Source organism: Ochotona princeps, chromosome 21 (assembly GCF_030435755.1).
Source record: "Ochotona princeps isolate mOchPri1 chromosome 21, mOchPri1.hap1, whole genome shotgun sequence".
Classification (NCBI taxonomy): Eukaryota; Metazoa; Chordata; class Mammalia; order Lagomorpha; family Ochotonidae; genus Ochotona; species Ochotona princeps.
In genome coordinates this window covers 5,370,561-5,398,420 of record NC_080852.1, presented here as the reverse complement: position 1 = coordinate 5,398,420, position 27,860 = coordinate 5,370,561, and the positions used below count along the sequence as shown (strand labels likewise).

The window sequence follows — 27,860 nt, the reverse complement described above, 5'->3', positions numbered from 1 at the left end:
TTTACTTAAATAAGTACATTTATAAGGATATAATACATTTAAAGTGTTGATATAACTAATTTAGTTTAATATGAAAAATGTAGAAAAGTAGATTATAGTTATTTTACTATGAAAAACTTACTGTTGAATTATTTGCCTTTGCCTCCCAATCTATAGGAAGGCTGAGTATCACTTCCCCAAAGTGCTTTCAAAGAAATCTTTTAAATTTGGGGTATTTCCAGATTTTACAATATTTGAACATGCATGAGATCTCTCAGGGATGAAACCCAATTCTAAACATAAAACTCATTTATGCTTTGTATAAATCTTACATACATAAATTAGCCTGAGGATAGTTCATGCAATTTGAAAAATAATTTGGGGGATGGAAATGAAGTTTCCACATGGGGGATTTTCTGCCTGTGGCGTAATTTGGAGCATTTCAGATTTTTGGATTAGCTAGGAGTTGCAACCCTCAGTGAAGAAGTAAACAGTTTTTTGTTTTTTCATGTCCTCAAATATTTGTAAGAATCTCCTAGGGGAGGAAATGTGTTTTTTTTTTTCCACTTACCAATACAAATAGCTATAGCTATTTAAAAGTAGTATCATAACAGGCTGTTGATTATCTAAATACTTAAATGATTCTCACATACATGTAACTTTGTATTAAACTTTACCAAATGTTTCTGAATGGTTGATTCTTATCCAAAATTAATAAAGTCCTATTATGGGAGATAACTTGAAGATACCCAAATTAGGGCAACTTGGTTTTTTTTTTTTTTTTTTAAAGATTTATTTATTTTATTACAGCCAGATATACACAGAGGAGGAGAGACAGAGAGGAAGATCTTCCGTCCGATGATTCACTCCTCAAGTGAGCCGCAATGAGCTGGTGCGCGCCGATCCAAAGCTGGAAACCTGGAACCTCTTCCAGGTCTCCCACGCGGGTGCAGTGTCCCAATGCACTGGGCCGTCCTCGAATGCTTTCCCAGGCCACAAGCAGGGAGCTGGATGGGAAGTGGAGCTGTCGGGATTAGAACCGGCGCCCAAATGGGATCCCAGCGCATTCAAGGTGAGGACTTCAGCCGCTAGGCCACGCCGCCGGGCCCAACTTGGGTTAGTTGTTACGAGCACTGGTTCACGTCCTGGTTGCTCCACTTCCAATCCAGCTCTCTGCTGGATCCTCAGGAAAACAGAAGATGGTTCATGTGTTTGGGCCCCTGCAACAGTGTAGGAGACCTGGATGAAGCTTTGAGTCTGGCTTATCCCAACCCCAGCTGTTGGATCCGCATGGAAAGTGAATGAGTAGGTAGAAGATCTCTCTGTCTCTCCCTCCCTTTGCTGCTAATATTTCATCAGATACTGAAATTAGGAGATAAGGATGTAATTTAGAAATAAGCATAACACATTGTGAATTTTTCATAATATTTTTTATACTATGAGCACAATAACTACCAAGAAACCTTATCAAGTAATTTAAATATATTTTAGTTAGTCTTATCCAAAAAATCATATATATTTGCTAAAAATCTTTTCGCTCAGTTTATCTTAGAACTATTAATGAAATAGTTTTCTTAAAATGAAGTATTTATGTGTAAATGAGTTTAAAGTATCTTCTATTGCTAGGGAGGAGAACAGTATTTTTGGAATTGACTAAGCTATGGTGGAATAGTTTTTATTTTCTAGATTATATGAGCCATATATTTGTTGAAATTTTATATTGAGAAGCAGAGAAACTAAGAGCTCCTATCTGCTTTTTCACTCACCAGACACCCACAATGGTCAAGACTAGGCCAAGAACAGAGCTGAGAGCTGGAAAAATCTAGGTCTTCATGCGTGTGGTAGGCGCTCAACTACTGGAGCCATCAGCTGCTGCCTCCCAGGACACACATTAGCAGGACGCAAAGACAAGCACCTGAGCCAGGGATTGAACCCAGTCACTCAGAAGTGGGACACAAGCATCCTAATTATTGTCCTAATCACAAATGCCCACCCCAAACCACAGTTTCATAATCTGAAAATTGGTTGAAAGCAATCAACTGCATTTCTCTTTCCTTCATCTCTTAAGCTAAGTACCCAGATCTACCTGTATCATAGTGCCAGTTACACAGTAGCTCAGAATAATACTGTGTGTGACTTGACTTTATACTGTCTTCTCTTTGAGGAGGTTCTGTCTTCTCTTTGAATAAGTTCACAAAGTTGTAACAGCTAGCTCGTTTCTGTGCTGGAGAGTGTTTCAGTCAACTTTTAATATTCTTTGTCCCTCCTTTCATGCCCATTCCCAACACCTCCAGTAATAAAACTGACATTTAACTTGGCAAAAGCTTTCACTCTAGACTTCAGATGAGTTTATATATACCAGGTGGTGAATATATCACTTTTTGACAGAAATCCACCACCAGATGTCTGTCTGTACAACTGACATTTGTTCATTTAAATTAGATTCTCCATCATCTGTTACTTTTGGAGTCCTTGTCACTATCTTTCTTCTCTGTGTTTGGTTTTTCATGTTGTGGCTGTTAGAACACATGTAGAACATTCGTGTCATCAGTAGTGACCAAATGACCCTCCTTAGTGTCATTGCTTGCTTATCAGTTTTTAATCACTGCTCGACCCAGAAAAGTTTTCCCTGTACCCATAGCATTGGGGAAATAATAGGTAGTATTAAATGGCTAAAAATATGGAGAGAAATGGTGGTAATGTGAGTATATTAAGATATTAACATGTGAATGTATTTATGGACAAAGGATATTTCATCAATAAGGATCACTTACACATTTGTTGATATGGAGCCTATCAAATGAAAAATCTCTGAACATTTCACATATTTTTAATCCAAGTAGGTTTGACTGATCTGATTTTCAAGATGCCAGGAATTGAAAATGTTAGTTAAAACAGTTCTAATTTCTGGCTTTGGAATGGTTATGTTAGAGATTGGAAGATTTAATTGCCATGCGGGTGCTCCTAGTTAGAACTTTTTCAGCGTATTCTAAGCACAGGTTGCCATCTGTCATTACATCTGTGAAAGCAAAAAATTTCATTCAAAAGCTAGGATAGAATTGAAAGAAGCTTGTCTCTAAAACACAAAAATCTGACTTTTTAGTTTTATGATACAGTTCAATAGGTTCTGGGATTTCCCTTCCCCCTAGCCTAAGCCCCTCCCCCCATACCCCCCCATATTATTACGGTAGTATAGTCCTTCATAAACTGTCCTAAGTCCATTATTCTCTTTAGGTGTGTCCTGACATTGTAGGTGTGGACAATGGCAGACAGTCCAGCATCCTATTGTCAAGATATATTTAACAGTTTCGTTGAGAGTCTATCTTTGATTTGGAAGTAGAGATGCATACTGCATTGTATCTTCACATCTGGATTTGAAAATACCTATTACACAGTTACTATACATCCCCTTAAGTGAAAAGCCATAAAATGAAAACAACAGGAAGAAAAATAGGAAATTTACAACAGCATAAAGTGAAATAACATGCTATTGAATGACCAATGTGTAGCTAAAGAAATGAAAAAGAAAATAAAAAACGTTCTTGAAGCTACAGTTAAGACTTGAACCAACACTCAGGTGAGAAGCTGTCATTGCAAGTGGCAGCTTAATGTGCCATGCTACAACCCCAGCCCCTCAATAATAGTCTATAAATTCTTAAAGACCATGTACTGCTCTGTTGCTAAGTCAAGATTTTAATTTCATGAAAAGGTTAGAGGGAGTATCTTCCATTGAATATATAAAAGTATCTCAGGACTTAGAAGCAGTAAACTCATGTCTGGACTGTTGCATGCCAGAGGCAGCTGTCCTGCCAGGTGCCAGGCTGAGACGCTGGCAATGAAAAAATTAACTAGAAATAGGAAGAGTTAAGAGTGAGTAATATCAAGAAGCAGCAGCAGCAAGCAGGGACAACTCCTGACACACGAGCCAGGCACGAGGGCCCAGAGCAACTCCCAGAGTCCATCTGTAGTCCATGTGTACAAACCAAGCATGACATAAATCTAAGGGCATGCGGTCATTTGCAGCCTACAACAACAAAAAATTGTTAGCAAACACATTCATTGAATAATTGGTTTAGTTGCTGTCCTTCTAGGTGTCGGGCAGTCTGGTGCTAAGTGAACGACCCCTCATTAACACAGGCCTGTGGTCCCCTATCTCTAAGGTCTTTATGGCAACCAGGCCTAGATGCTGGCATTCCAAACACTTATCCCTGCTCATAAGAGGCCTTACCAGAGGGAGGCATGCCTCCATCCTGACCTTGTTCCCATAAATATACATGAGAGAGTTAAAGACCTCCGCCAATAAGGTGAGTTCCCGTACCAGTCAGACTACAACCTATCCTAAAATCAGACCTTAGGAAAGCCTGGACCAAGCTAGGGCTAAAGCTAAAATCCCTACACTGGACCATGAGGATATATTATGTCCCAACTCATTGGAAATAACAGAAACTCACTCAAAAGAATGTGTCAGGATGCATTTATTGGCTTAAAAATTGGGAAATCCCCAGGCTAGCTTTGCCTGTCTGGATGTGAGCCCCCAGGTCCCCGCGTGTTCTCACTGGCTCTGTCCCCCAGGTGCTCTGCAGGCACACACTCCTGGATCCCCCACAAGCCAGCCACCTCAGCCTGCACTGGTAGGAAAGATGGGAGGGTCACCTCCCCCAGCCTGCACCCTGGTTGTTTTTCTAAAAGGAAACAGAGACAGAAAACACTTCCACTGGTTCCCTCCTCAGGTGTCTGCAGCAGCCAGAGCTGGGCCCAGAGCTGAAAACACCATCCAGGTTTCCCAAAAGGGTAGCAAGGCTCCAATGCCTTGAGCTATGCCTTTGGCTCCCAAGCTTGGGTTAGCAGGGAGTTTAAGTCAGGAACAGAACTGGGTTTTAACTTAGGCTTCCTGGTGTGGGATAGGAGTATCTTAACTGTTGAGCTGAATACCTACTCCTGCTTTTTGAGTTTAACACTTAGTGAAGATTGTAGCGTAGTGAGTAGAATAACCACCACCTGGAACAGTGGCTTTCCCCTATGGGTACCAGTTCATATCCCAACCACTCTACTTCTGATCCAGCTCCATGCCAATGGCCTGGGAAAGAGAGTGGAGAATGGCCCACTTGGGCCCATCTACCTACATGGAGACCCAGAGAGCCCTGTCTTCTTTGACCTAATACACTGCTGCCCATTGCATCCATCTGTGGCGTGAACTAGCAGTGGAAGGTCTCTTTTCTGTCTCTCTCTTTCCATCTCTGAGACGTCTCTCCTTCTCTCTGTGTAACTCTTTCAAGTAAATAAATAGATCTTGAAAAAAAATTGTGGACTTGTTGAAATTGCATCTTTAAGTCATCGGAGATTTTTTTAAAGGTACCTTATCAAATAAATCCCTAGTAAGACAAGTTAGGGATTTCAATATCAGAAGTATTATGTATATCAGACTGAAAGTCTTAAAAGATAGAATATGCCAAAATATAATTTAGTAATAATAATTACTACTCAAGTTTCTGTGTAATATCATGGCAGTTGTTAAGTTCCCATTTTCTACAGAGATGAAAATTATCTTTCTTTATATAATATCAAGAATTAATATAAAAAATGTTCATCTTAGCACTGAATCAGACTTTATCCTGCTGTTTTCTGAGTCACATGAGGGTAGAGGAGGGGCAGACATCGGGAAGCCTTCTCATTGCCTGGTGCCCCTTCTGCACACCCTGTCCTGAGCTAAAAGAGCTAGGCCAACACCCGCCTCAGGGACACCCTAGACATGTTATTTAGCTTTCATGAGCCCCAGTTTCTCAGGTAAGATGACTGTGGTTAGGGATAAGTGACGGTTGCTTACTGTTTATTGTCTGTTAGCTGTATGACTGTTGTCCCAACACCCTACCACAGGCCTGGCCAACAGACAGGAACAGTGAAAACATACCAGACCCAGGATGAGAAGTGAGGAGCAGGGCTAGGAAAGAGCAGAGAGGAGAATGTAGACATACGTGATCTTGGAATTGCTTTTCCCCAGAATGGTAAATGCAAGGCTCTACTACTCTAAATTGATCATACTTACTCTGACATACCCTGTGGTCTACTGAATGCTTTGTGGTTTGTGATGCTGAGGTGGTAAAGGGGGTTCTCCTGGGGACCCTACCCACACCAACCAGTGGTAATAGTTTCATTTACTACATGATTCCTTTTAGTAGTCACATCATGGTGAGAAAGGTTAGTGGTATTTTCCTTTTGTGAATGAACAGGAGGCCCAAAGAGGGAAGTGGAAGTGTCTCCTGACATTGTATCAAGGAGAAAATTGGAGTTTTCTTCCTAAAAGTAACTGTGGAAACACTTTATGAAACAAAAAGAAATAATTATTTCTAGCTTCTTTCCTGGGAAGAAGATAACACAATGTTTATACCACTTTTTCTTGTAGAATAATTTTATTCTTTCTGTATGAATACTCCTTTACATTATTTTTTAAACTTTATTTTATTTGAAAGGAAGAGATGGATGGATGGATGGATGGATGGATGAATAGTTGACCTATCCATTGCTCAGTTGACCTCCAATTTGGTGGCTCACTCCCCCAAGTGACTATAATGGCCAGACCTAAACAAGCCAAAGTCAAGAGCCTGGAACTCGCTCTGGAATGATACACCATAAACACAGAATTGACACTTGAATGTGGAATGAGCGTTTGTCCTTATGGTTAAAAAGCGCACCATCTCCTATCAGAGTGCCCGGGTTTGATTCCCAGCTTTGGCTCCCAGTTCCAGCTCTCTACTAATACAGATCATCAGAGGTAGCAGCATGTGATAGCCCGAGCAGTTGGGTTCCTGTCACCCATATGGGAAACCTGGGCTGAAGTTCTGGCTCCTGGCTCCAGGCTTAGTCCTCACTCCAACCATTTTGGGTGTTTGGAGAATGGGCCAGTAAGTAGCAAAGTTCATTCATTTTCTCTCTCTCCCTCCCTCTCTCCCTCTCTCTCTCTCTCTCTCTCTCTCTCTCTCTCTCTCTCTCTCTCTCTCTCTTTCTCTCTCTCTCTCTCTTTCATTCCCCCTCTGCTCTTTGAATATATACATACACAAATTTTAGACACACATAAGTTCTTACGTTGAATTGATGCAGTAAAACATTTGTTGATTAAGGTCCATTCATGAAACTATAGCTGAACATTCAGAATTCTGTATCATAGAGGCAAAGCACAACTGTGTGTAAAACTAGTATGCTGATAACTACTGTAGAGGAAAGGGATAGGAGCTGTAAGATTTTTAGTAGAGCTTGACTTGGAAAGAATAGACTTCTCTGAAGACTTGGTGACTCAATTGAACTTGATATCCAAAGTGAGAACAGAAGTAGGCAGCAAAAGAGACAGTGTGGGGCAAGGAGATGAGAGCATCCAGCCCAGAGATGGCCTTCAGAAACCCAGGCAAAATGTGATGGGTTTTGGGATCCAGGATTTTTGGTAGAGATGAAAATAAGAGGACTTAAGTTTTAAAAAGAAATGGCAGAAATAATATGCATGAGATGTTTCATGGATTGAATGTGAGATTGAAAGACAGTGAACTATAACTTGAAAGCTGTGAATTAGTGTTGTGACCGAAGGTTTAACCAGAAGAGCCTAAAAAAGGAAATTAGACCCATAAACTCATTGCATCCCTGTGTAAGATTATATCCATTTTAACGGACTTAAAAATTTACAGAAAAATAATTTATTTAGGTATTATTTTCTTGAGGGATGCTTGTGTATTATCTGAAGGTATCTATCAGAAATTTTTATTTGAGAAAGTAGCCTATTGAAATGTTCATGCCTTTTCTCTGTTTTAACTGGTAGAATCTGAAGAAGATTCAGGAAATGGAAAAGAGTGATGAGTCTAACACAGACCTGGAGGAACTGAAAAATGCCGACTGGGTAAGTAAGATAGCTAGACATGTTTTCTGAACTGCTGGCTGTATAAGAAATAGACACACTATTTTGATTTTTTTAAATGCTAGTTATTAAGAACTAGTATAACTTGATAGAAAACTTGAATGCTTTTACTTCAGGAAATATATATGTTTCTTTTTTGTTTTTAATTTTATGGTACAGTTCCATAGACTCTGGGATTTCCCCCATATTATTACTAGCATAGTCCTTCATCAGCAGTCATAAGTTCATCGTTCTGCTACTTAAGTGTGTCCTGACATTGCCAGTACAGACAGTGGCAGACAGTCCAGCATCCTATTGTCAAGATATTTCCAGCAGTTTCTTTGTGGCAGTCCTTCTTTGATTTGGAAGCAGAAATGTGTACTACACCATAGCTTCACATCTGGGTGTGAAAGTCTGCATGATGCAGGTACTATACATTCCCTTAAATGAAAATCCATAAAACAAAATCAACAACAGGAATAGTTTTAAAAATTTGCAACACCATGGAGTTAGATAGCAAGTTACCAAATAACCAATGTGTCAATGAAGAAATAAAACAAACAAACAAAAAACCTTCTTGGAGAAAATGGTGCTACTGTATTGTCCGTGAGTCAGTGAAGAAATTAATAACAGAAAAGAAATTATTTTGAGGAAATGAAACTAAAAATAAAAATCTTAAAACCGGTGGGTTCCAGCAAAAAAACAGAATTGAAAGGGTTATTGATCTTAAAATTTGCATGAAGGTTGCCTTATATCAGAGAGAACATCTGATATTTGTCCTTTGGGGATTGACTTATTTCACTGAGCATAGTGGTCTCTGATTGGGACTATCTAGTTGTAGAATTGCATCCTTTTTTGATGGCTGAATAGTATTCCATGGAGTAGGTGTACCACAGCTTCCTTAACCACTCCTCTTTGGATGTGCATCTGTATTGTTTCCATGTCTTTGCTGTTGTAGGTTGTGCTGCTTTAAATACATGATTACAGATCCCTTTCTCATACACAGGTTTCATTTCTTTTGGATATATTCCTAGGAGTGTGATAGCTAGGTCGGTCATGTGTCAGGTTTGTTTGGAGTTCTCTGAGCACTCTCTATACTGACTTCCATACTGGTTGTATCAGCCTGCACTCCCACCAACAGTGGAGGAGTGTACCTTTCTCCCACATCCACAACCAGCAGCTGTTAATAGAGTTCTGAAAGTAGGTCAACCTCAGTGGAGTTAGTTGGAACCTCAGTGTAAATACCTAGGAATTAATCTAACCAAATATGTGGAAGACCTCTACGATGAAAACTATAGGTGTTAAAAAAAGAAATAGAAGACATTAGGTAATAGAGAAACTTACCATGTTCCTGGATCAGCAGGATCAACTTCATGAAAATGTGAATATTACCAAAAGCAATATACAGATTCAATGCAATCCCAGTCAAAATCCCAACAATATTCACCTCAGAAGTAGAAAAGAAGATACATATGTTCATCAGAAAACACAAGAGACCATGAATAGCCAAAACTATCCAGAAGATTAAAAATCAAGCTGGAGGAATCACATTTTCAGACACCAAGACGTACTGCAGAGCAATGGTCATAAAAACAGTCTGATACTGGTACAGAGATCTGTGGAACAGAATTGAAACAGCAGAAATGAGCTCACGCATGTATAGCCAACTAATCTTTGACAAGACAATTGAAAACAATCCAGGGGAAAAGCCTGGTCTGTTCAACAAATGCCATTGGCATAATTAGCTAGCAGCCTGCAGAGGTAAAAATCAAGACCCTCACTTGTCATCTCATACAGAACTCAGCTCAAGGACCTCAGTCTACACCCACAAACCATCCGACTAGTAAACAAAAACAAGAGCACTCTCCAAGATATAGGACTGGGGAAAGACTTTTGAAAAAGACGCCAAAAACACAGGCAGTCAAAGCCAAAATAAACAAATGGGACTATGTCAAGTTGAGAAGTTTGTGTACAGCAAAGGAAACTCAACAAAGTGAAGAAGCAACCAGCAGAATGGGAGAAAATTCAAGTGGCTAATAGACATATGAAAAGATGCTCAGGTCTCTTGGCAGTCAGGAAGATACAAAGGAAATATATGTTTCTTACTGTTAAAGAGACATAGAAACAATCCAAATGCCCCAGTACCCAGGGATGAGGAACTGCCACCTCATATCAACCCCGGAGTCTCTATGAGTACATATTCCGAAAGTTTTCTGCCCGAGTGGTTTGGATAATTTTGAAATGCTGTTAATTTCATCAATCTAAGGATGATGTCACCCTCCCAGTGTCCATTGGCTGATGTAGTAAGCCTCAGGTCTCCATTCACCGAGATTTTTTGCTGTCATTGTTTGACTGGGGCAGTTGTCCAGTTTGTTCTGTTCTCCTACTATGGCACCAAATAGGCTGCCACATTCTCCTTTTACAACAGGGCCTGTGTCCACAGCTCTGCCTTTTTCACTAAGTAGGACATGTTCTTGCAGGTGAGCCCAAGGATCCAGGCCAGGTGTCCCAACCCCGCTGGATCCTTCACCCCTGAGAATCACGAACCCTACATCCACCTATTAGGTGGGCTCCAGGACCCAAGTCCCTCCACATACCTCACTCCCAGGGCTCACAAACCTGACACCCACCTAGAAGGCTGGCTGCAGGACCTGGGCCAGGTGACCCAAGCCCCACCAGATCCCCCATTCCCAGGACTCATGAACCTGGTACCCACCATACAGGTGGACCCTAGGGCCTGAGCCAAGCTACCCGAGCCCTGTCAGATTTCCAGTCCCCGGCCCCCACTGGGCCAAGACTGGCATGACTCACCTCACCTCAGCCTCACCTCTTACTGCATAGCCTGACCTGGTCTAGCTGCCCGCTGTTTCAGCTCCTGCTGGTGGGTGCTGCAGCCTATCCCAGACCAGCCTAATTACTGTCCTGGCTCTAATGTGAACTGGTTGGTGTTGTGACCCAATCTGGTTCCTCCTGCCCTTTGTCCTGGTTCTTAGATCTGCCAGTGGATGTTATGAACTGGCCCAGACTGGTCTGTCCCCAGACCTGAGCCACATGTATTCTGGCAGGTACTGTAACCTGGCGTGGTCTGGGCTGCTCCTTGCCTTGTTTCTTATATTCACCTGCAGGGACTGTGTCCTGATGAAGGATTTTCCCAAGCTCCTCTATCGAGTTTCTTCCCAGTGGCAGTAAGAGATAGTATTTTAAAAAATTATATATTGGGGCCCGGTGGCGTGGCCTAGCGGCTAGAGTCCTCGCCTTGAAAGCCCCGGGATCCCATATGGGCGCCGGTTCTAATCCCGGCAGCTCCACTTCCCATCCAGCTCCCTGCTTGTGGCCTGGGAAAGCAGTTGAGGACGGCCCAATGCATTGGGACCCTGCACCCGCGTGGGAGACCCGGAAGAGGTTCCAGGTTCCCGGCTTCGGATCGGTGCGCACCGGCCCGTTGCGGCTCACTTGGGGAGTGAATCATCGGACGGAAGATCTTCCTCTCTGTCTCTCCTCTGTGTATATCTGGCTGTAATAAAATGAATAAATCTTTAAAAAAAAATTATATATTGGAACTGAATACTAAAAGAATGAGTGAGAAAAGTAAAGAATCTGGGACAAGCGTTCTCCCCAAAGAGAAAATATATAGGGAAAATATATTAGAATATCTTTTTTTTACATGTAAAAATATTTTGTTTTATGATATAGTTCCATAGGCTCTGGGGTTGCCTGTGCCTTTCCCCAGGGTCCACTCCCCCCCCCCACGCCCATTAATTTCCCCCTAGTTTTACAATGGATGTCCTTTATGAATAGTCACAAGTCCATCATGTTGTTATTGAACTGTTTCCCAACAGTGTAGGCATGGACATTGTCAGAGAGTCCATCATCTTACTGTTAGGATGTATTCAATTCTTTCACTAGGAGTCCATCTTTGGTCTGTATGCACAGGCATACAGCACTCTGTCTCCATATCTGAGCATATCAGTCCCCACTACACTTCCATTATATATCCTCTAAAATACAGAACCAGTGAGCACAGTCCACAACAGGGTGAAAATGATAAATTTTCATCAACATGAAGTTAACAAACATGCTACAAAAATAAAAATGCATCACAAGAGTGGTGAAAATGGGAATCAAAAACCTTCTTGTAGGAATAAATGCTAGTGCGTGGCCCTTGCAGGGCTAAAGGAACTACAATTAAAAACTAGACCTTCATTTCTTTCTTTTTTTTTTTTAAAGATTTTTTATTATTATTGGAAAGCCGGATATACAGTGAGGAGGAGAGACAGAGAGGAAGATCTTCCATCCGATGTTTCACTCCCCAAGTGAGCCCCAACGGGCCGGTGCACGCCAATCCGAAGCTGGGAACCAGGAACCTCTTCCGGGTCTCCCACACGGGTGCAGGGTCCTAAAGCTTTGGGCCGTCCTCGACTGCTTTCCCAGGCCACAAGCAGGGAGCTGGATGGAAAGTGGAGCTGCCGGGACTAGAACCGGCGCCCATATGGGATCCTGGGGCGCTCAAGGCGAGGACCTCAGCCACCAAGCCACGCCGCCGGGCCCTAGACCTTCATTTCTCATGATATGTAGCAAAACAGTGTTGAAATGGACATTTACAATCTCAAGTGTTTACAAGCAATCCATAGCAAAATCCAAGAATCTTTTAAAATATTATTTTAGAGGGCATCCAAACAGATACACTGCAATCCGTTTTAGAACATGAGAATTAGAATGGATTATTATTTTGATCTGAGAGGCCGATTTACAGAGAGAGAAGGAGAGACAGGGAGATTCCATCTGCTAGTTCACTCCACAGTAGCCGTAGTGGTCCCAAGCCAGGAGCCAGGAGCATCTTCCGGATCTCCCACACGGGTTCAGGAGCCCAAGGACCTGAGCCGTCTTTTTTGCTGTTTTCCCAGGCCATTGTGAAGGAGCTGGATCAGAAGGGGAACAGCCAGAGCTGCAGGCAGAGAGTTAACCACTGTGCTAGCCCCAGAATGCATTTTTGTGATTCACAGAAATTTATTGACACTACTTGATACATTTAATAATTTTTCCTATAAAGATTCTTACCAAGCATTCGATTTTATAACAAACATATTAGAAACAACTTTTTAATTCATTTGTTAATTATAAGACATTTCAGTTAGGTACTGTATTGATTGGCTAGCCATTGAAGTAGAGACTGTGACACCTTAGGCAATGGGTGGAATAATTTTATACATACATGCTTCATCTCAAATACGTTCATATAAACCCCCTTTTGTTCTCAGAACTCTTTAAATATATGCAAATTTTTGATGAATCTGAAAAGATGGTAATGACACAAAATTTGTCATTTCTGAACATTTGCTCTGTAAAGAACTCTGTGGATCAATTCTGATCTCAAATGCTCATGCCAAGGACACTAGGGCTCTTTGGTAGGTGGTCCTGTCAGTCGGCTCTGGCCACAGTAATACTGGCTATTTATGCAGAGTCACGGACCAACCACAGATACTCTCTCTAGCTCAGCAGTTGGCAGATCACGTGCGCTGGCTCCACCCAACTGACCTGTTAACAGTTCAGTCTGGACCTGAGGTCCTCCAAGTGCTGATAGACAGGGCTGCCATTGTAGGTTGAGCCTCCATTGCCAACCCTGGCATTTGATGTCCTTCAGATCCTGACTTTGAATACTTCCTAACCAGTTTTCTGCTAGTACACCTAAGAGGTAGCAAGTAATAGCCCAAATACTTGGTCATCTGCTACCTGCATGGGCTGGCCAGGTGGAATGTTTGGCTTCTGGCTTTAGCCTGGCCTAGCCCTGGCCTTTGCAGCCATTTTGAGAGTGGAAACTTGTTCCCTCTTTCTGTGTCATCCTGCCACTCAAGTGAAAAGTGAATATTTTAAAAGGTTAACACAATAAAATGAGATTCATTAAAAAACATAAGTTACAACTGCCCTTGCTAGTGGTTGGGCTAGGTTTAAAACTTAACATGCCTCAAAAGTTACAGCCTGTGCGACTTCATCCTGGTTTTCTACACATAGTTTAGTGCCCTAAAATCTAGTTTTAAAATAGTTTGTTTGTTTTACTCAGTTTGTAATCCAGGCTCGTCATTTATTCTGTATGGTTGTGGCTGTTTAGGTGAAGTTTGTAAATGTATTCATGATATCTTTCCACCTTTGTTCTTTCAGGCACGTTTCTGGGTACAGGTGATGAGGGATTTACGGAATGGGGTCAAACTTAAGAAGGTTCAGGAGCGTCAATACAACCCTTTGCCCATTGAGTATCAGTTAACCCCTTATGAGATGCTAATGGATGACATTCGGTGCAAAAGATACACTTTGCGAAAAGTGATGGTAAGTAACAGACTGTTAATGGATTCAAACAGCTATGCTTCCATGATCTTACTTGTTGAAACTGGTGCCCTTGATATTAAATTTTAAAAATTTATTTTTTATTGCAAAGTAATAGTCATTGTAGGAAATTTGTAAAGTGGGACCGGTGATTGATACAGTATTTAAGACCAAGCTTGGGATGCCAGTATCCCATATCACAGTATCTACTTTGAGTTGCAATTATACTCCTTTACAACTTCCTGCTCATGCCTCCAGTAGCCCAACTCCCTGCTACGCATATGGGGACCCAACTGGGGGTCATGGCTCTTGGCTTCTGCATGGCCAAGTGCTGACTAGTTCAGGTGTTCGAGGAATGAACTAGCAAATGAAAGATCTCTTTCTGTCTCTCTGGTTCTCTCTCTCTCCCTCTCTGTCTCTCTCAAGTAAATACAATAAATTTTAAAATGCATGTTATGAATATTTTTCCATTTCATTATATACCAATAGCATCACTTCTAAACGGCTGCATGTTTTCTGGCTTATGAGTGTGTAAGAGTTCATTAATCAATTTGTGACCAGTTATCAGCAGCATATTTTGTGTATTCTCATGTATAAATATTTTTAAGTAGCCACAGTGAAATCCTTGAATTAAGTTGTTAGAAGTAGGGGCCAGCATTTTGGCATAGGGACTTAAGGCACCTCTTAGAATGCCAGCAGCCCAAATCAGAGTGCCACTTCCAGTCCTAGTTGCACTTCTCATCTGGTTCCATGATAAAGTGCGTGGGAGGGCAGCAGAAGACAGCCCATGCGCTGGTGTCCCTGCCGTCCATGTGAAGACTCAGGGAGTTCTCGGACTCTGTCCTTGGCCTAGACCAGCCCTGGCTGTTGTGGGCATTTAGGGAATAAACTAACAGATGGAAGATCTCTCTTCTCTGTCTCTCCCTTCATCTCTATTTCTCTGTCACTCTACTTCTGAAAAACTAATCGTAAGTATGTTGGGGCTGGCATTTAGTCTAACAGTTAATACTTCATATTGAAGAGCCTGGGTTTGAGTTATAACTCGGAACAGTGCATTGGGGATTTTTTTTCTCTCTGCTTCACAAATAACATTTTTAAAAGAAATTAAACACACACACAACCACCCCATCCCTCCTGCCTCCAGATCACCTTCCTACTTTCTCTCTTGCCTATCTTCAATCTTGTTTTTCCCAAAAACAGCCAGAATGAGCCTTTCTAAAGTAAAAGTGCGATGCTGTCATGGCACTGTTCAGAACCTTCCACAGACCCCATCACTCTCAGAGTGAACTCCACATTCTCAATGTTGGCCCAGGAAGCCTGCATGATCAGGTGCTGATTCCCAACCTCAAAGGCCTTAACTCTTTCCAGCTTTCCCAGTGGATTTCTCTTTAGCGCCCTGATCTCTTCCTGTTGTTCCTCCTCCCTGGGTGCAGCCGAGTGACTCACCTTCATTTGACAAGTCCCCTCTCCACCTCTGCCCACATGGCACCAGCTGGCCTTACCGCCCACCAAGACAGCGGCTCAGCAGTCTTTACTCCGTCTCCTGTAACTAGATCATGCGCCTGAGCATAGACCTAAGTACTGAATACTGTGCTCATTAAGTCATTGTGAAATGAATTAATTAGCCATGCACACATTTTGGAGAAAAATTAATCAGTCATCATATATAGAAGATTCTTACCAAGCACATCTCATGGTTTTATAACAAATAGACCTAAATAGTTGTTTGAACTGCTTGTTAATTTTAACAAGCTATCATATTTCAACTCAATGTCTTACCGATTTACTTTATAGTGGGGAAATTGAAATTTAAAGATGCCCAAAACTGGAGTTTTCTAAGTGCACACAAATTGTAATTCCAAGGCAGATTTTGTGCTTATCCTATTTAGCCACAGAGCCTTTGCTGTTTGCCACGTGCATAGTACCCAGTGGTCCTCGAAAATTATGTGATGACTGTCATTTACAACAGGATAGTTTAACCTGTTTCTTCACCTCTTGCTATAAACTGAATGTCTTTTGGGGTTGACCAGTTTGATGCAAAGAAAATATTCTTGAATCTTTAAAATCTGTACTTTTTGCATTTGAATATTTAAAAATATATGCCTTCCATTTGCATTTTTTAGTTTTATCTTAACAGTGATCTATTATGAGCCTTACTCAAGTGCCAAGCTTTTTTCTAGATTCTGAAAGGACATTATACAGTCCTTGTTCTCTCAGAGCTTTCAGTCGGGAGACACTAATCATCCAAGACTTCTGGAAGAATTTTTTTAAAAATGCATTTGAACACAAAACAAAAAAAAAAGTGGAATTTGACTCACACAAAAAAGTCACCATCATTAGAATGCAGAATGGGATGTTTGAAAGTGAAGTTGGCAAGGTAAGAAGAGATGATGATTGAGGATAGAACCTGAGAAGCCGCAGCCTTTAAGGATGCGTAGAGGGAGGAGGTAGAATAACACTTGGCAAGTTACAACCAGGGAGAGCAGGGAAAACAAGGAAGTGCAGTCACGGCTGTGAAGGGCAAGCAGTGTTTCAGAAAGGTCAGAAAAGCCCTGGGAAATGGCTAAGACACCCAGTAACAGAGAGAGGGTTTGTTACGCAGAGAAGAGGATAAAAACCAGGTTGTAGGGTGGCAGGTGGGCAAGTGCAGAGAATGGTGTGTGTACTACTTTTAAGATGTTTTTCGAAGGAAGTCAAGGGGTAGCATTTGAAAAAAAAAATACATGAGTTAAAGTTGTTTTTTCCTTTTGATGATACGAGAAAGCTTAGTTTGGAAACAGTTGATTGGAAGGAGAAAGAGCAGAGCAGAAGCTAAGGATCACTGGCAGGACCTGAAAGCGGGGACAGGCGAGAGAGGATGGCTCTGGACTGTCACCCTCTCAGTGTCCCCTCACAGAAGACAGTGTTGCCACGCTGCTGCGGCCTGCTCCAGGTCTCCATCCACACTCCCTGTCTTTGACAGTCTTACTTCAAGTCTTAGCAGCTTTTAGTGTCTTTCCACTGTTCTCTAAACAGTAACCTAAAATTCCTTAGATGTTGTGGACCCCAGCCGTCCTTATTTCCAACTTAATGGTTTACTACGTTATTTAGTCTTAATGGTTTACTACCTAACTCAGTACGTATTATGTGCTAACCTGGAAAGTTTGCTGTTTTCTTAAATTCTACTAATCTGCTTCCATTTGTGCTCGTCCTCCCCATTGATCCAAACACGCCATCTCCAGGTGATATCACTAATAAATGTTTCTTGCAGCTACCAGTATCAAATCCAAGTCATTGTAATGATTCTTTTTTCTTTTTATGATTACATAGTTGACAAGGGTTCATGCCCACATGGACCACTGGTTTTAGTGGGAAGAGTTGAGAAACGGGAAGGTGGATGAGACCATTGTTTCCAGTTTGCTTTTTTGTCTTCCTGTATCTGAGGGAAGCCGGGAGAGAAAGGGAGAAGCCGCACCCAACATCCTAACCACCTCAGTACCCAGGAAGGGGGATAGCCATCCAGTGTCATCCCAGGGTCTCCAATGTGGAGCATGCTCCAAGAGTACTGTTCAAGTGATTTTGATAGTTCTGAAATGCTGTTGATTTCATTGCTCCAAGGATGAGTAAATTCCTCTAAGATCCATTTGCCTACATAGTCCACCTTAGAGTCTCAGTTCACCCAGATACCCACTGTCAAAGCTTGACTGGGAGAGTTGTCCAATTTGTTCTGCCATCCATGGTACTAGGCATCCTCTACAGGCCTCATTGAACTGGTTATCATGTCCCTTATGACATCTGGGTGTGCCATCCACTGCACAGGCTTCAGCAACCATGGAGACGCCGTTCTAATGCATGCACTCCATGGTCAGACCACAGTTCTATCATTTTCACTGTGGTTGGAGCTGAGTCCAGTGATCCAATTGGGGGAGTCCCCAAAGAAACCTTGCTAGAGGTAACCCCAGCCTAACTCCTCTGTGTGCCAGCTAGTGCGGGGTCCAGCTCAGTCCATCACCCAGACCAGCCTATAAACACACTAGTGATTGCAGTCAACCTGGTCAATTCTTTCTCCAGCCCCATCTCATATGCAAACCAATGGATGCTGCAGCCCAGCCCAACCCTACCTGCCACACACTTAGCCCTCGTGCACACCAGCAGAAACTGCAGCCCAGTCAGAGTGACCCCCCAAAACCTCCAGCAGCCCTGCCCCTGCCATGTTTCCTCTGCAAGCTGTTATGTGCAGTGGACTGGTCCAGTCTGATCTGCATCCCATTTGGCTTTTGTGCACACCGGTGGTTGCTGCAGCCCAGCTTAGCCCAACCAATCCCACTTTTCAGCCCACACTTATGCCAGTGGATGCTACCACCTGTCCAGCCATGTCCACCCCCAGGCCTGGTTCTCATGCTCACCAGTTTGAACTGCAGCCCATTAGAGGGATGCCCACAGTTTTCCTGTTTGCCCACTCCCAGTCCTAGATCTCTCACCTTCCAGGTGGTTCTGCAGACTAACCTGACAGAATTTACCCTCAGTCCTGGCACTTGCCAGCCGATGCTTCCCAACCAGCCTGCACTTACTCTGGCTCATGCTTTCACAAGTGGATACAGGCAATTACCCCAGCCTGGGTCTTCCCCTAACTCAGCTCACATGCAGGCCAGTGGATGCTGTAGTCCTGCCCAGCTTGGTATGCCCCTGGTCCCAGTTCTCATGTTCACCAGAGAGATTAGCGGCCCAGCAGGACAGCCCAACAGCCCCCTACCTGGCTTGCCACCCCCACCCAGATCCCACATGTGCTGTTGGGTGCTGCTCAGCCTGAGCTTCTGCTTTGCCTTACCTCATTGCCAAATGGATTGTTTGTCTTGGTATCAGTGGTTTATCTTGCTCTCAGGTGTTCTCTTTTCTAACTTTTCTTTTTGTTCAAATTACCATTTATGCCTGATTAAGTGTACAATCTGGTAGCATTGATTCTATGACAGTGCTGTGCGACTATCACCAGTATCTACATCTAAAAGTTTAAATTACCACCAGCAAAAAGTAACCATTAAGCAGTAACCCGTCTCTCACCACCACTACTACCTTCCACCCCCTGGAAGACTCTCATCTACTTTATGCTCTTTGCAAATTTTCTCATGCTGTATATATTTGATGTAAGTGAAATTACAGAATGTTTATCTTTGGACATGTGGCTTATTTTACTGAGTTTAGCCATGTTATAGCAGATGTCAGAACCTCATTTTTAACACTGAATAGTAGTCCACTTGGGTATGTATGTGTGTCTGTATACACACATGAGAAGAGATTGGCTTTTTCTATCGATTCATCAGTTGGTAAATACTTAGTGGTGCCTACCGTTTACCTGTTGTAAAAGTGCTGTTGTGAATGGTGATATGTATGTATCTATTTGAGTGCTTGTCTTTGGTTTGGGGAATGAATGTTTGAAAGTGGTATATCTGTATTACAGTAAATTTAACCCTGTTCTAGCTTCATGAAAAACCAACAAACTGTTTTTTACAAGAGCTTGCCATTTCACATTCCTATAATTTATTTTTCTACATCCTTATCAGTTACAGAGAACAGTGTAGGTGTCTGGTTATATATTATTACTATTATTTGAAAGGCAGAGTTAGAAGGAGATGCAGAGAGAGGTCTTTCATCTGCTGGTTCACTCCCCTGATGGCTGCAAGAGGACCAGTTGAAAACCAGGAGCCGTGAGCTTCTTCCTTTCCTGGTCTCCCAAGTTGGTTTAGGGACCCAAGCACTTCTGCTCTCCCAGCAGCATTAACAAGGAGTTGGAGCAGAAATAGAGCAACCACGACATGAACCAGAACCATTATGGGATGCATTTGGGATGCCAGAACCACAGGCAAAAACTTATGCTATGCCACAGCATAATAGTTTATAGTTTTATAGCGTTGTAATACTGTGTGATTATTGTAAATAGCATTATAGTTTTGATTTGCATCCACTAAGACTGTTATGGTGAACATCTCTCATTTGTGTATCTGCAGAAATGTCTGTTTAGATCCTTTGCTCCTTTTTAATTGGGTTGTATGCCAATTCTCTTTTGAGTACATAAATCAAGAGATTGTGGATTGTAGAAATCAGTTACTTTTATTTTCAGTAGACATATGCATTCATTTTCTATGAGGTAGTTACAGATTTACAGAAAGCTACAGTGTTCAAGGATCCAAGATACTATGCATTTGTCAAAGCTATAGATCAATACACTGTAAAGAGTAGACCCTATTCTAAATTTTGAAGTGTGGTTAATATATTAATATTTAATTATCATATATGACAAATGTACCACACTACTGCAAGGTGTTATAAAGGGGCGCAATCTTAGGGGTAGTAGCCCAGGAGATAAGATCTGTTCTTTCTCCTTGATTTTTCTATGTGCAAGGAAGTTTAAGCTTCTAAAAACTAAAATTTATTACTGAAAAAAATATCCTGGGAGATCTCGTGCATAGTGCACACTTCACATACTCTCAACAATAACAGCTTGTCTAAGTTGATGGTATACTATCAAAGCCTTAGACTTAGAAATAAACTTATGTACAGTCCAAAAAATCAGATTTCAGCAGTGCTACATACACACACCTGTGCATGCGTGCTTGGGTGGGGGGTTATGAAGTTTCATCACATATTTGGCTTATACACCCATCATCACAGGGTTATATTTTGTGGCTCCATCTATCCTTCCCCCACCCATAACCCTTGGCATCAGTAAGCTGTTACTTTTTAATTTTGATATTTTAATAGCATTTATAAAGGTAATGCTACAGTATATAACATAGCCTTTGAGATTTTTTTTTTCATTTAGTACTCATTTCTGGGAGTCCATCCCAGTTGAATGTAAGAAATCTTAACTCCTTTTTATTGCAGAATAGTGCCCTGTGATATGAATGTATCTTAGTCTGTTCTACTACCTTCCTATTAAAGGACGTAAGATTATTTCCACTTCGGGCTGTTAAGAAAAATCTGCTGCAGATATTTGTATATGAGATTGTATGCAGATATATTTTTATTTTTCCAAGACAAATGAACATGCTGTCATTGCTGGGTCATACAGTAAGTGTATATTCAGTCTTGTGGAAAACTGCCAAACTTTCCCATTATCTCCATTCATTCATTTTATAAATACTTCTTTTAATTCTGTTTACAAATGTTCCTTTATTTTCCTGTTGTGTGCCAAGTTATGCCAATATAAAGATGACAGAATGCTCCCTCTCGTAGTCTAGTGAGACCAATTGGTAATAAACGGGAGGGCATAGGTGCAAGATACAGGAAGAGTGATCATCTCCTCTGGACGTGCCAGGGGAAACTCCAGCAAAAAGTGGTTCTGGGGATTAAAATAAGAATGTGAGATCTGACAAAATATACTTTGGATGTCATCCTGAAGGAACATCAGATATTTAAAAGTCCATGTAAGCAGTAGGCATGCCAGGACACTGGAAAATGTTTAGGATCAGGGATGAGCACAGTCGTGTTTTCCAGAAAAATACATGGGACTTTTTTCATGAAACTTCTAGAAATGAAGGGAGATGCTTCCCTTTTCTGGCAGGAATAGAACGTATGGTGTGCTAGCCTCTGGTTTCCTCCCCTCACAGCCCTGATTCGTCACTGCCAAGCACTTGCAGTGCTATGCAAAACTAAGAGGAGCTTGTGTCATGAAAATCAGTTCCATGCTTGAGAGGTACTTAGTGAAATGCATGTCAGGAATGCCACCACATGAGGAAGGAAGATCTCAACACTTGGGGGTTGGCATTGAGGTGCAGCGGCTTAGGCCACTGCCTAAGATGCTGGCATCCCTTATGGTTTGAGTCACCCACGTGGGAGACCTGGATGAGGGTCTAGACTCATCCAGCCTGGCTTAACCCTGGGACATTGCTGTATGTGGGGACAAATTCTGTAGGGGGCTTGGAGGCTTGCATGTGTGAGACCACAGTATTTACCAGTTTGCATCGAAAGCTGGAGGTGGTGATTGGGCCAAGCCAGGTTAGACAAACAGAGCTCATCAACAGGAACCCGCCTGACCCTAGCAGAAGCTGAGGCTGGGAGGAAGCCAACTGGAACCAGGCTGCTGCATCTCTGCATACATGAGACTTGGAACTGGGAACAGGCCTGGTAGGGGAATTTGGGGAACTCGCCCACTAGGCTGAAGCACCCATCAGTGTTTGTGTGGGCCAGATCTGGAGACAGGCCTGGCTAGGCCAGGAAGCAGCACCCGCTAGCACACAGGAGAGCCAGGACCGAGTGTAGACTATGCACCTCTGGGCTGGGTTGGGCTGAAAAACCCACCAGCAGCTGAGACTGCAGGCTGGCCAGGCTAAGTATGTGCCAGCACTCACATGACCCTGTGCTGGGAACAGACCCAGTAGAGGAACTCTGGAGACTCTCCTACTGGGCAGCAGTTCCACAAGAGCCAGGCTGTGGGTAGACTAGGCTGGGCAAGGCTGCAGCACCCATTGGCATGCATGTGAGCTTGGTCTGGGAGCAGGCAAAACTGGACTAGGCTCCAGCACCTACTGGTGCTCATGAGAGCCAGAACAGGTACAGGACAGACCAGGCTAGGTCATGACACTTACCAAATCACATGAGAGCCAGGTCTGGGGTGGACCAGGTGGGCCAGGGTCTGCTATGTGGACAGACATGCCCTCTGGTTTCCCCTGCCAAACCACTCCATCTCAGTTCCCCTGGCTGCCTGTGGCCCAGTCTGTGGAAGCCCTCAGAAGTTATTCTTCCTGTGTCAAATATGCCCTCAGCTGCTCCCGTTCCAAAATGTCTACAGACCCACTTCCCCAGGAAGGGGAGGAATGGGAGGGGGCCACTCCTTGTTGTCAAATTACATCAGCATCCAGGGATGGGGGATGGTCATTTGACTATGCCTTAGAGACCCCAATGTGGGGAAGGGTGTTATTTGAATAGCTTTGATAGTTCTTGGATATTTTATTGCTCCAGGATTAAGAAAAATCTTTACAAGGTCTATTCACTGACCAGATTTACCTCAGTACATCCACAGCCCAAGAAATTTACTGCAGAGCTTGACCAGGAAAGTTGTCCAATCTATTCTTTCCATCCCTCTGACCAAGCACTCGGTGTCCTCTGCAGCCCTGGATGAGCTGGCTGTCATGCCATGCATCTGAAGAAAGCCCAATTCTGATACGTGCACTCCAAGGTCGGACCACACATCCTGTGATTTTTCCCTGTAGATGGGGTCTGAGTCCAGTAATCTATTTGGAAAGTCTGTTAGGAAGACCTTGCCTGGGGTGACAGACTTGACTGTCATGTGAGTCAGCCATTACGGGGTCATGTTTGGACTGTCACCTGGATCAGCCAACAAGCATACTGGTGAATACAGCTGCCTGGTCTGTTCCACCCAAGTCTCATATCATGCGCACCAACAGGTGCTGTGGCCCAGCCCAGCCAGACTGCCACAGACTAGCCCTCATGCATACTAACTAGCAGGTGTGGTGATCCAGTTGGGGCAATCCCCAATAAACACCACCAGGCTTGTCCCCAACCCCAGTTTTTATGTGTGCCAGCCTCTGCTGCAGACTAGCCCGGCCCAGTCCACACCTCTTCTGACTCTGTGCACATCCGTGGCTGCTGTGGCTTTGCTCAGCCAACATACACCTAGATCCATCCCTCATGTATGCAGACAGGTGCGTTTACACTACTCTGTCCAGCCTGGCCTATACCCTGCCGTGGTGTTCTTATTCATCAGCGGGAGGTACAGACTAGCAGAGGAGTACCCACAGTTCCAATGCCAGGTATACTTCCAGCCCAAGGTCTTGTGCCTACCAAGATGTACTGGAGTTCAACATGATATGACATAACATCCAGTCCTGGCACTTGCCAGCTGGTACTGCAATCTAGCCCATCTTGGCCAGCATCCATTCTGCCTCTCTCATGCTAGAGGGTGAGGCAGCCTGGCCCAAACTGGCTCACCCACAAGTCCTAGCTCTCATGCTTGCCTGTAGTAGCAGCAGTCCAGCTGAGGAGTCCCAGTGGTTTCCCTAAGGTCCTCTGTCAACCTGGGGCTCACACCTACCAGCAATTTTTGTGGCCCAGTCTCAAATGACCCGCTCCCAGTCTCTGCATTCACCAGCAGGTGCTGCAACCTGGCCCAGCCCAGCCTAGCCCACTCCCATCCACTGCCCCCATGTAAACTGGCAGATGTTGTGATTCAACTGGTCTTGGCCTACACCACATCCTGGCTCTCCCTAGTGCCAGTGCATACTGTGAACTGATCCTACCTGGCCTGCCCTCAGACCGAGCCCATGTGTATGCCAACAGGTGCTATAGCCCAGCCTGGTCTGGCCTGCTTTCAGTCCTGGCTCACACTCACCAGCAGGAGCTGTGGCCCAGCAGGGCAGTTCTACAAGTACTTCTACCGAGCCCACTCCTAGCAACAGATCTTATGTGCCAGCAGGTGCTGCGACCCAGCCTGACATCTCTGGTCCCCAGCCCTGGGCAGTCAGTGGCAGGTACTTGGGCCTACCCTGACTGGCCCTCACCCATTCTGGCTGTCACTGATGGGAGCTATGAGGTAGTAAGAAGATGTAGTTGAACTGTTTCTTACAATAAGGAATTTTTTTTTTAATAATGCAAGGTGAAATTTGCAGCTGGAGGGTGGTACTACATTAGGCCTCATGTCCTCCTGAAAACAAGCACCAGCCATCATACACTTGATTTCGCTCAAGCAGCAGTACTCCTAGCACCTGCTGTCACGCCATCCTCCTCCATCCAGGGCTTTGAAGCGGAATGCAGCAAAGAACAGTTCAGTAGAAGGGTAGGCTGCAGCAGGCTCACCACGGAAAGGAAACTGGTCACCTGCAGTTGGCAGATCACATTCTGGATTGTTCATATAAGACTAGAAAAACAAATACGAGACAGCCGTGCCCTCTTGGTATCAGAATGTAAGTTTAGATTGTTATTTTTGTGATTTTTCTGGTCCTTTGTAGTATCTCTTTAATTTTTATTAAAGCACACTTTAATAAGCGGGAACATTAGAGTAGCAGTCTAATAGAGTCTTCGGTCACTGTTGTTGTTAGTAGCTCTATCTGTGAAGGTACCGGACATGTTTTCCCTACTTTGCCTGAGTTTTATTTGCAGAAAATGAATGTTACCAATCCTTCCTATTGTGGAGTTTTTTCACAAGTGTGAAATTAAGATGCTTTTTAAATTTTAAAATAGTAAGTACAGGCATTGTACATTCTATTCATAATTTCAGAAACTTGTTGTTGAAAGAAGTAGATACAGCTTCTCAAACTGATCTGACTTGGGCTTTAATTGATTTAATATAATGATTTTTTACCCTCAATCACACAGCCATTTTCTCCTCCACTTTCTTTACTTGAAATGTACCCTTGGTGGAACTAGACAACATTTGTGATATATTTGAGGTACCAACTACACCCATTAACTTAGTCTACTTTTTATCTCTTTTAGGTGAACGGCGATATTCCCCCACGGTTAAAAAAAAGTGCTCATGAAATCATCCTGGACTTCATCAGATCAAGACCACCTTTAAATCCAGTATGTGATTAACATGTTCCTCATGATTGGAGACTGCATAGCAAATTCTTCTCTTGGGTGTCAACTCTAGAATTCAGAATTCTATCTTTTCATTCAAGCTTTTATTCTAAGAATGATGAAGCTCACCTGTAAATTTTATTCTTCAGTCATAAAAAAAAATACTGAAAATTATTCAGTATAACGCTGTCTGCGAATGTCTTTACCCAAAACAGCTGGGTCATGCTGCAAACCATAGTCATATACTTCCAACAGTCATGACTAAGATGCAATACCGGACAGTTGCTGGTGTGGATTGTCCCTCTAGTCGACTTTGTAGTGCTAATACTCCTCTTCTGTGATCCACTCTATGTTAATTAGCTTCCTCTATTAACAAGGTTATGGTCTCCCATATGAGTTTCCGTTGTTCTTTAATTCCTCCCATTCCCTTCCCTTGCCCTCTCCCGCTCCCCAAAGCCTCCCTAAAAGAGAGAAAGTGACTTGGTAAGGATGATCTCAGAACAGAAAAAAGCGTGCATTCAGATGGCCTAGACTTTGTGCTGTGGCTGCACAGTTCAGTAGCTACATGTGCCTGTGGAAGGCAGTCAGCCTTCCCCTACCCCACCACCACCAGTGTAGAATTTGAAAATTTGAAGTTGTGATGTGTTATTCAAAATGTTAGTCTCAGAAACAGTAATAAAATACAGTTTCCATTGCAGTTGCTTGCCTGTCTTGGTAGCACATTAGGAATCTAATTATAACTTGAGCAAAGCTGCCTGAAATTAGTAGCACACACATGACTTAATCACTGTGAAATTCAAGTCGTCTCCCAGTTGCTCTTGGAATCTTCATGTTTAATGACTTGAAAAGTCTTTTATCGAGCAACAAAATAAAACTCATAGTGCTATACTGTGTGAATGTCCTTCATTTAAGGACAAAACCTCCAATTTCATCACTATGCTTTTTTCCCCAGGCCTCAGCCAGAAAACTGAAACCGACGCCTCCTCGGCCACGGAGCCTCCATGAAAGAATATTAGAAGAAATTAAAGCAGAAAGAAAGTTAAGACCCGTATCACCGGAAGAGATTAGACGGAGCCGACTGGGTGAGTCCATCGACACCTGTACCCTCAGTCTAGAATCATTGTGGAGAAGTATCTTTAAAGATCCAGTCCCTGAAAATAGGGGTGCAATGTAAAGCTAATCTATGACCTTCTCGTTGCTTACTCATTTCCCTCTGGCATCCTAACACACACTACTCACACTACTTGAATTTTATACTTAAAAATCTTAGAACAGGAAATTCTTCCCCATCGAATGTTGGAGTATATGATAATACCATAGCATGCTGGAAAGTACTTTACCAATCTCTAGAAAGAGGTTGTGGGAGAGCCTCTTACTTGCATAAGCACCATTTTCTTCATCAACAGAGAGGGGGGTAAACATTTCTCTACTTAAATGATAACCTTTATGTAAGAATTACATAAAGGTTACAGTAAAAATAGGTCACAAGTCATAATGCATGTACAAAGGTAAGTACTGCGTTTTAGAAATACAGATTATCAGTAGATTGTTTTCCTCAAATTTAACATGAAGTAAAATTTAGGAAGCACCTACATAGACATTAGTAAAGAATTCTTAGAGAAGTCACCAAAACACAGGCAGTCAAAGCCAACATAAGCAAATGGGACTGCATCAAACAAAAAAGCTTCTGTACAGCAAAGGAACAAAGTTGAAGAAGCAACCAACAGAATGGGAGAAAAGCTTTGCACACTACACAACAGATAGGGGGCTAACAGTCAGGATTTACAAAGAGCTTCAGAAACTTAGTGACAGCAAAGCAAAGAAATGGGCAAAGGAAATGAACAGGCATTTTTTAAGAAGAACAAATTCAGATAGGTAGTAGACATATGGAAAATGCTCAGGCTCCCTAGCTATCAGGGAAATACAAATGAAAACCACATTGATGTTCCACCTAACTCCAGTAGATTGGCTTTGGTATTAAAGTGATATTGGCTTCGTAGAAAAAATGTGGAAGGCTTACCTCCCTTTCTACTTTTTTGAATAGCTTGTGGAGAATTGGGTTAAGTTCTTGAAATGTTTAGTAGAATTCAGCAGTGAAGCCATCTAATCCAGGGCTTTTCTTTGTTGGGAAAGATTTAATTACTTATTCACTCTCTGTCCTGGTTGTGTCTACTAA

At 42.7% G+C, this 27,860-nt stretch overlaps 1 protein-coding gene across 3 annotated transcripts in view; it reads left to right on the top strand.

The window, feature by feature from the left end:
- SPIRE1 (spire type actin nucleation factor 1) overlaps positions 1 to 27,860 on the top strand; it is a 156,090-nt gene that overhangs the window by 92,534 nt on the left and 35,696 nt on the right. For all 3 annotated transcript variants that reach the window (XR_009247400.1, XM_058679056.1, XM_058679055.1), the window contains exons 5-8: positions 7,781 to 7,858; positions 14,012 to 14,176; positions 25,601 to 25,687; positions 26,637 to 26,766. Coding sequence is in view for 2 of the 3 variants with exons in the window: in XM_058679056.1 (XP_058535039.1) it covers positions 7,781 to 7,858; positions 14,012 to 14,176; positions 25,601 to 25,687; positions 26,637 to 26,766 (460 nt within the window). In the remaining variant the exon portion in view is untranslated. The remainder of the gene's footprint in view (positions 1 to 7,780; positions 7,859 to 14,011; positions 14,177 to 25,600; positions 25,688 to 26,636; positions 26,767 to 27,860) is intronic.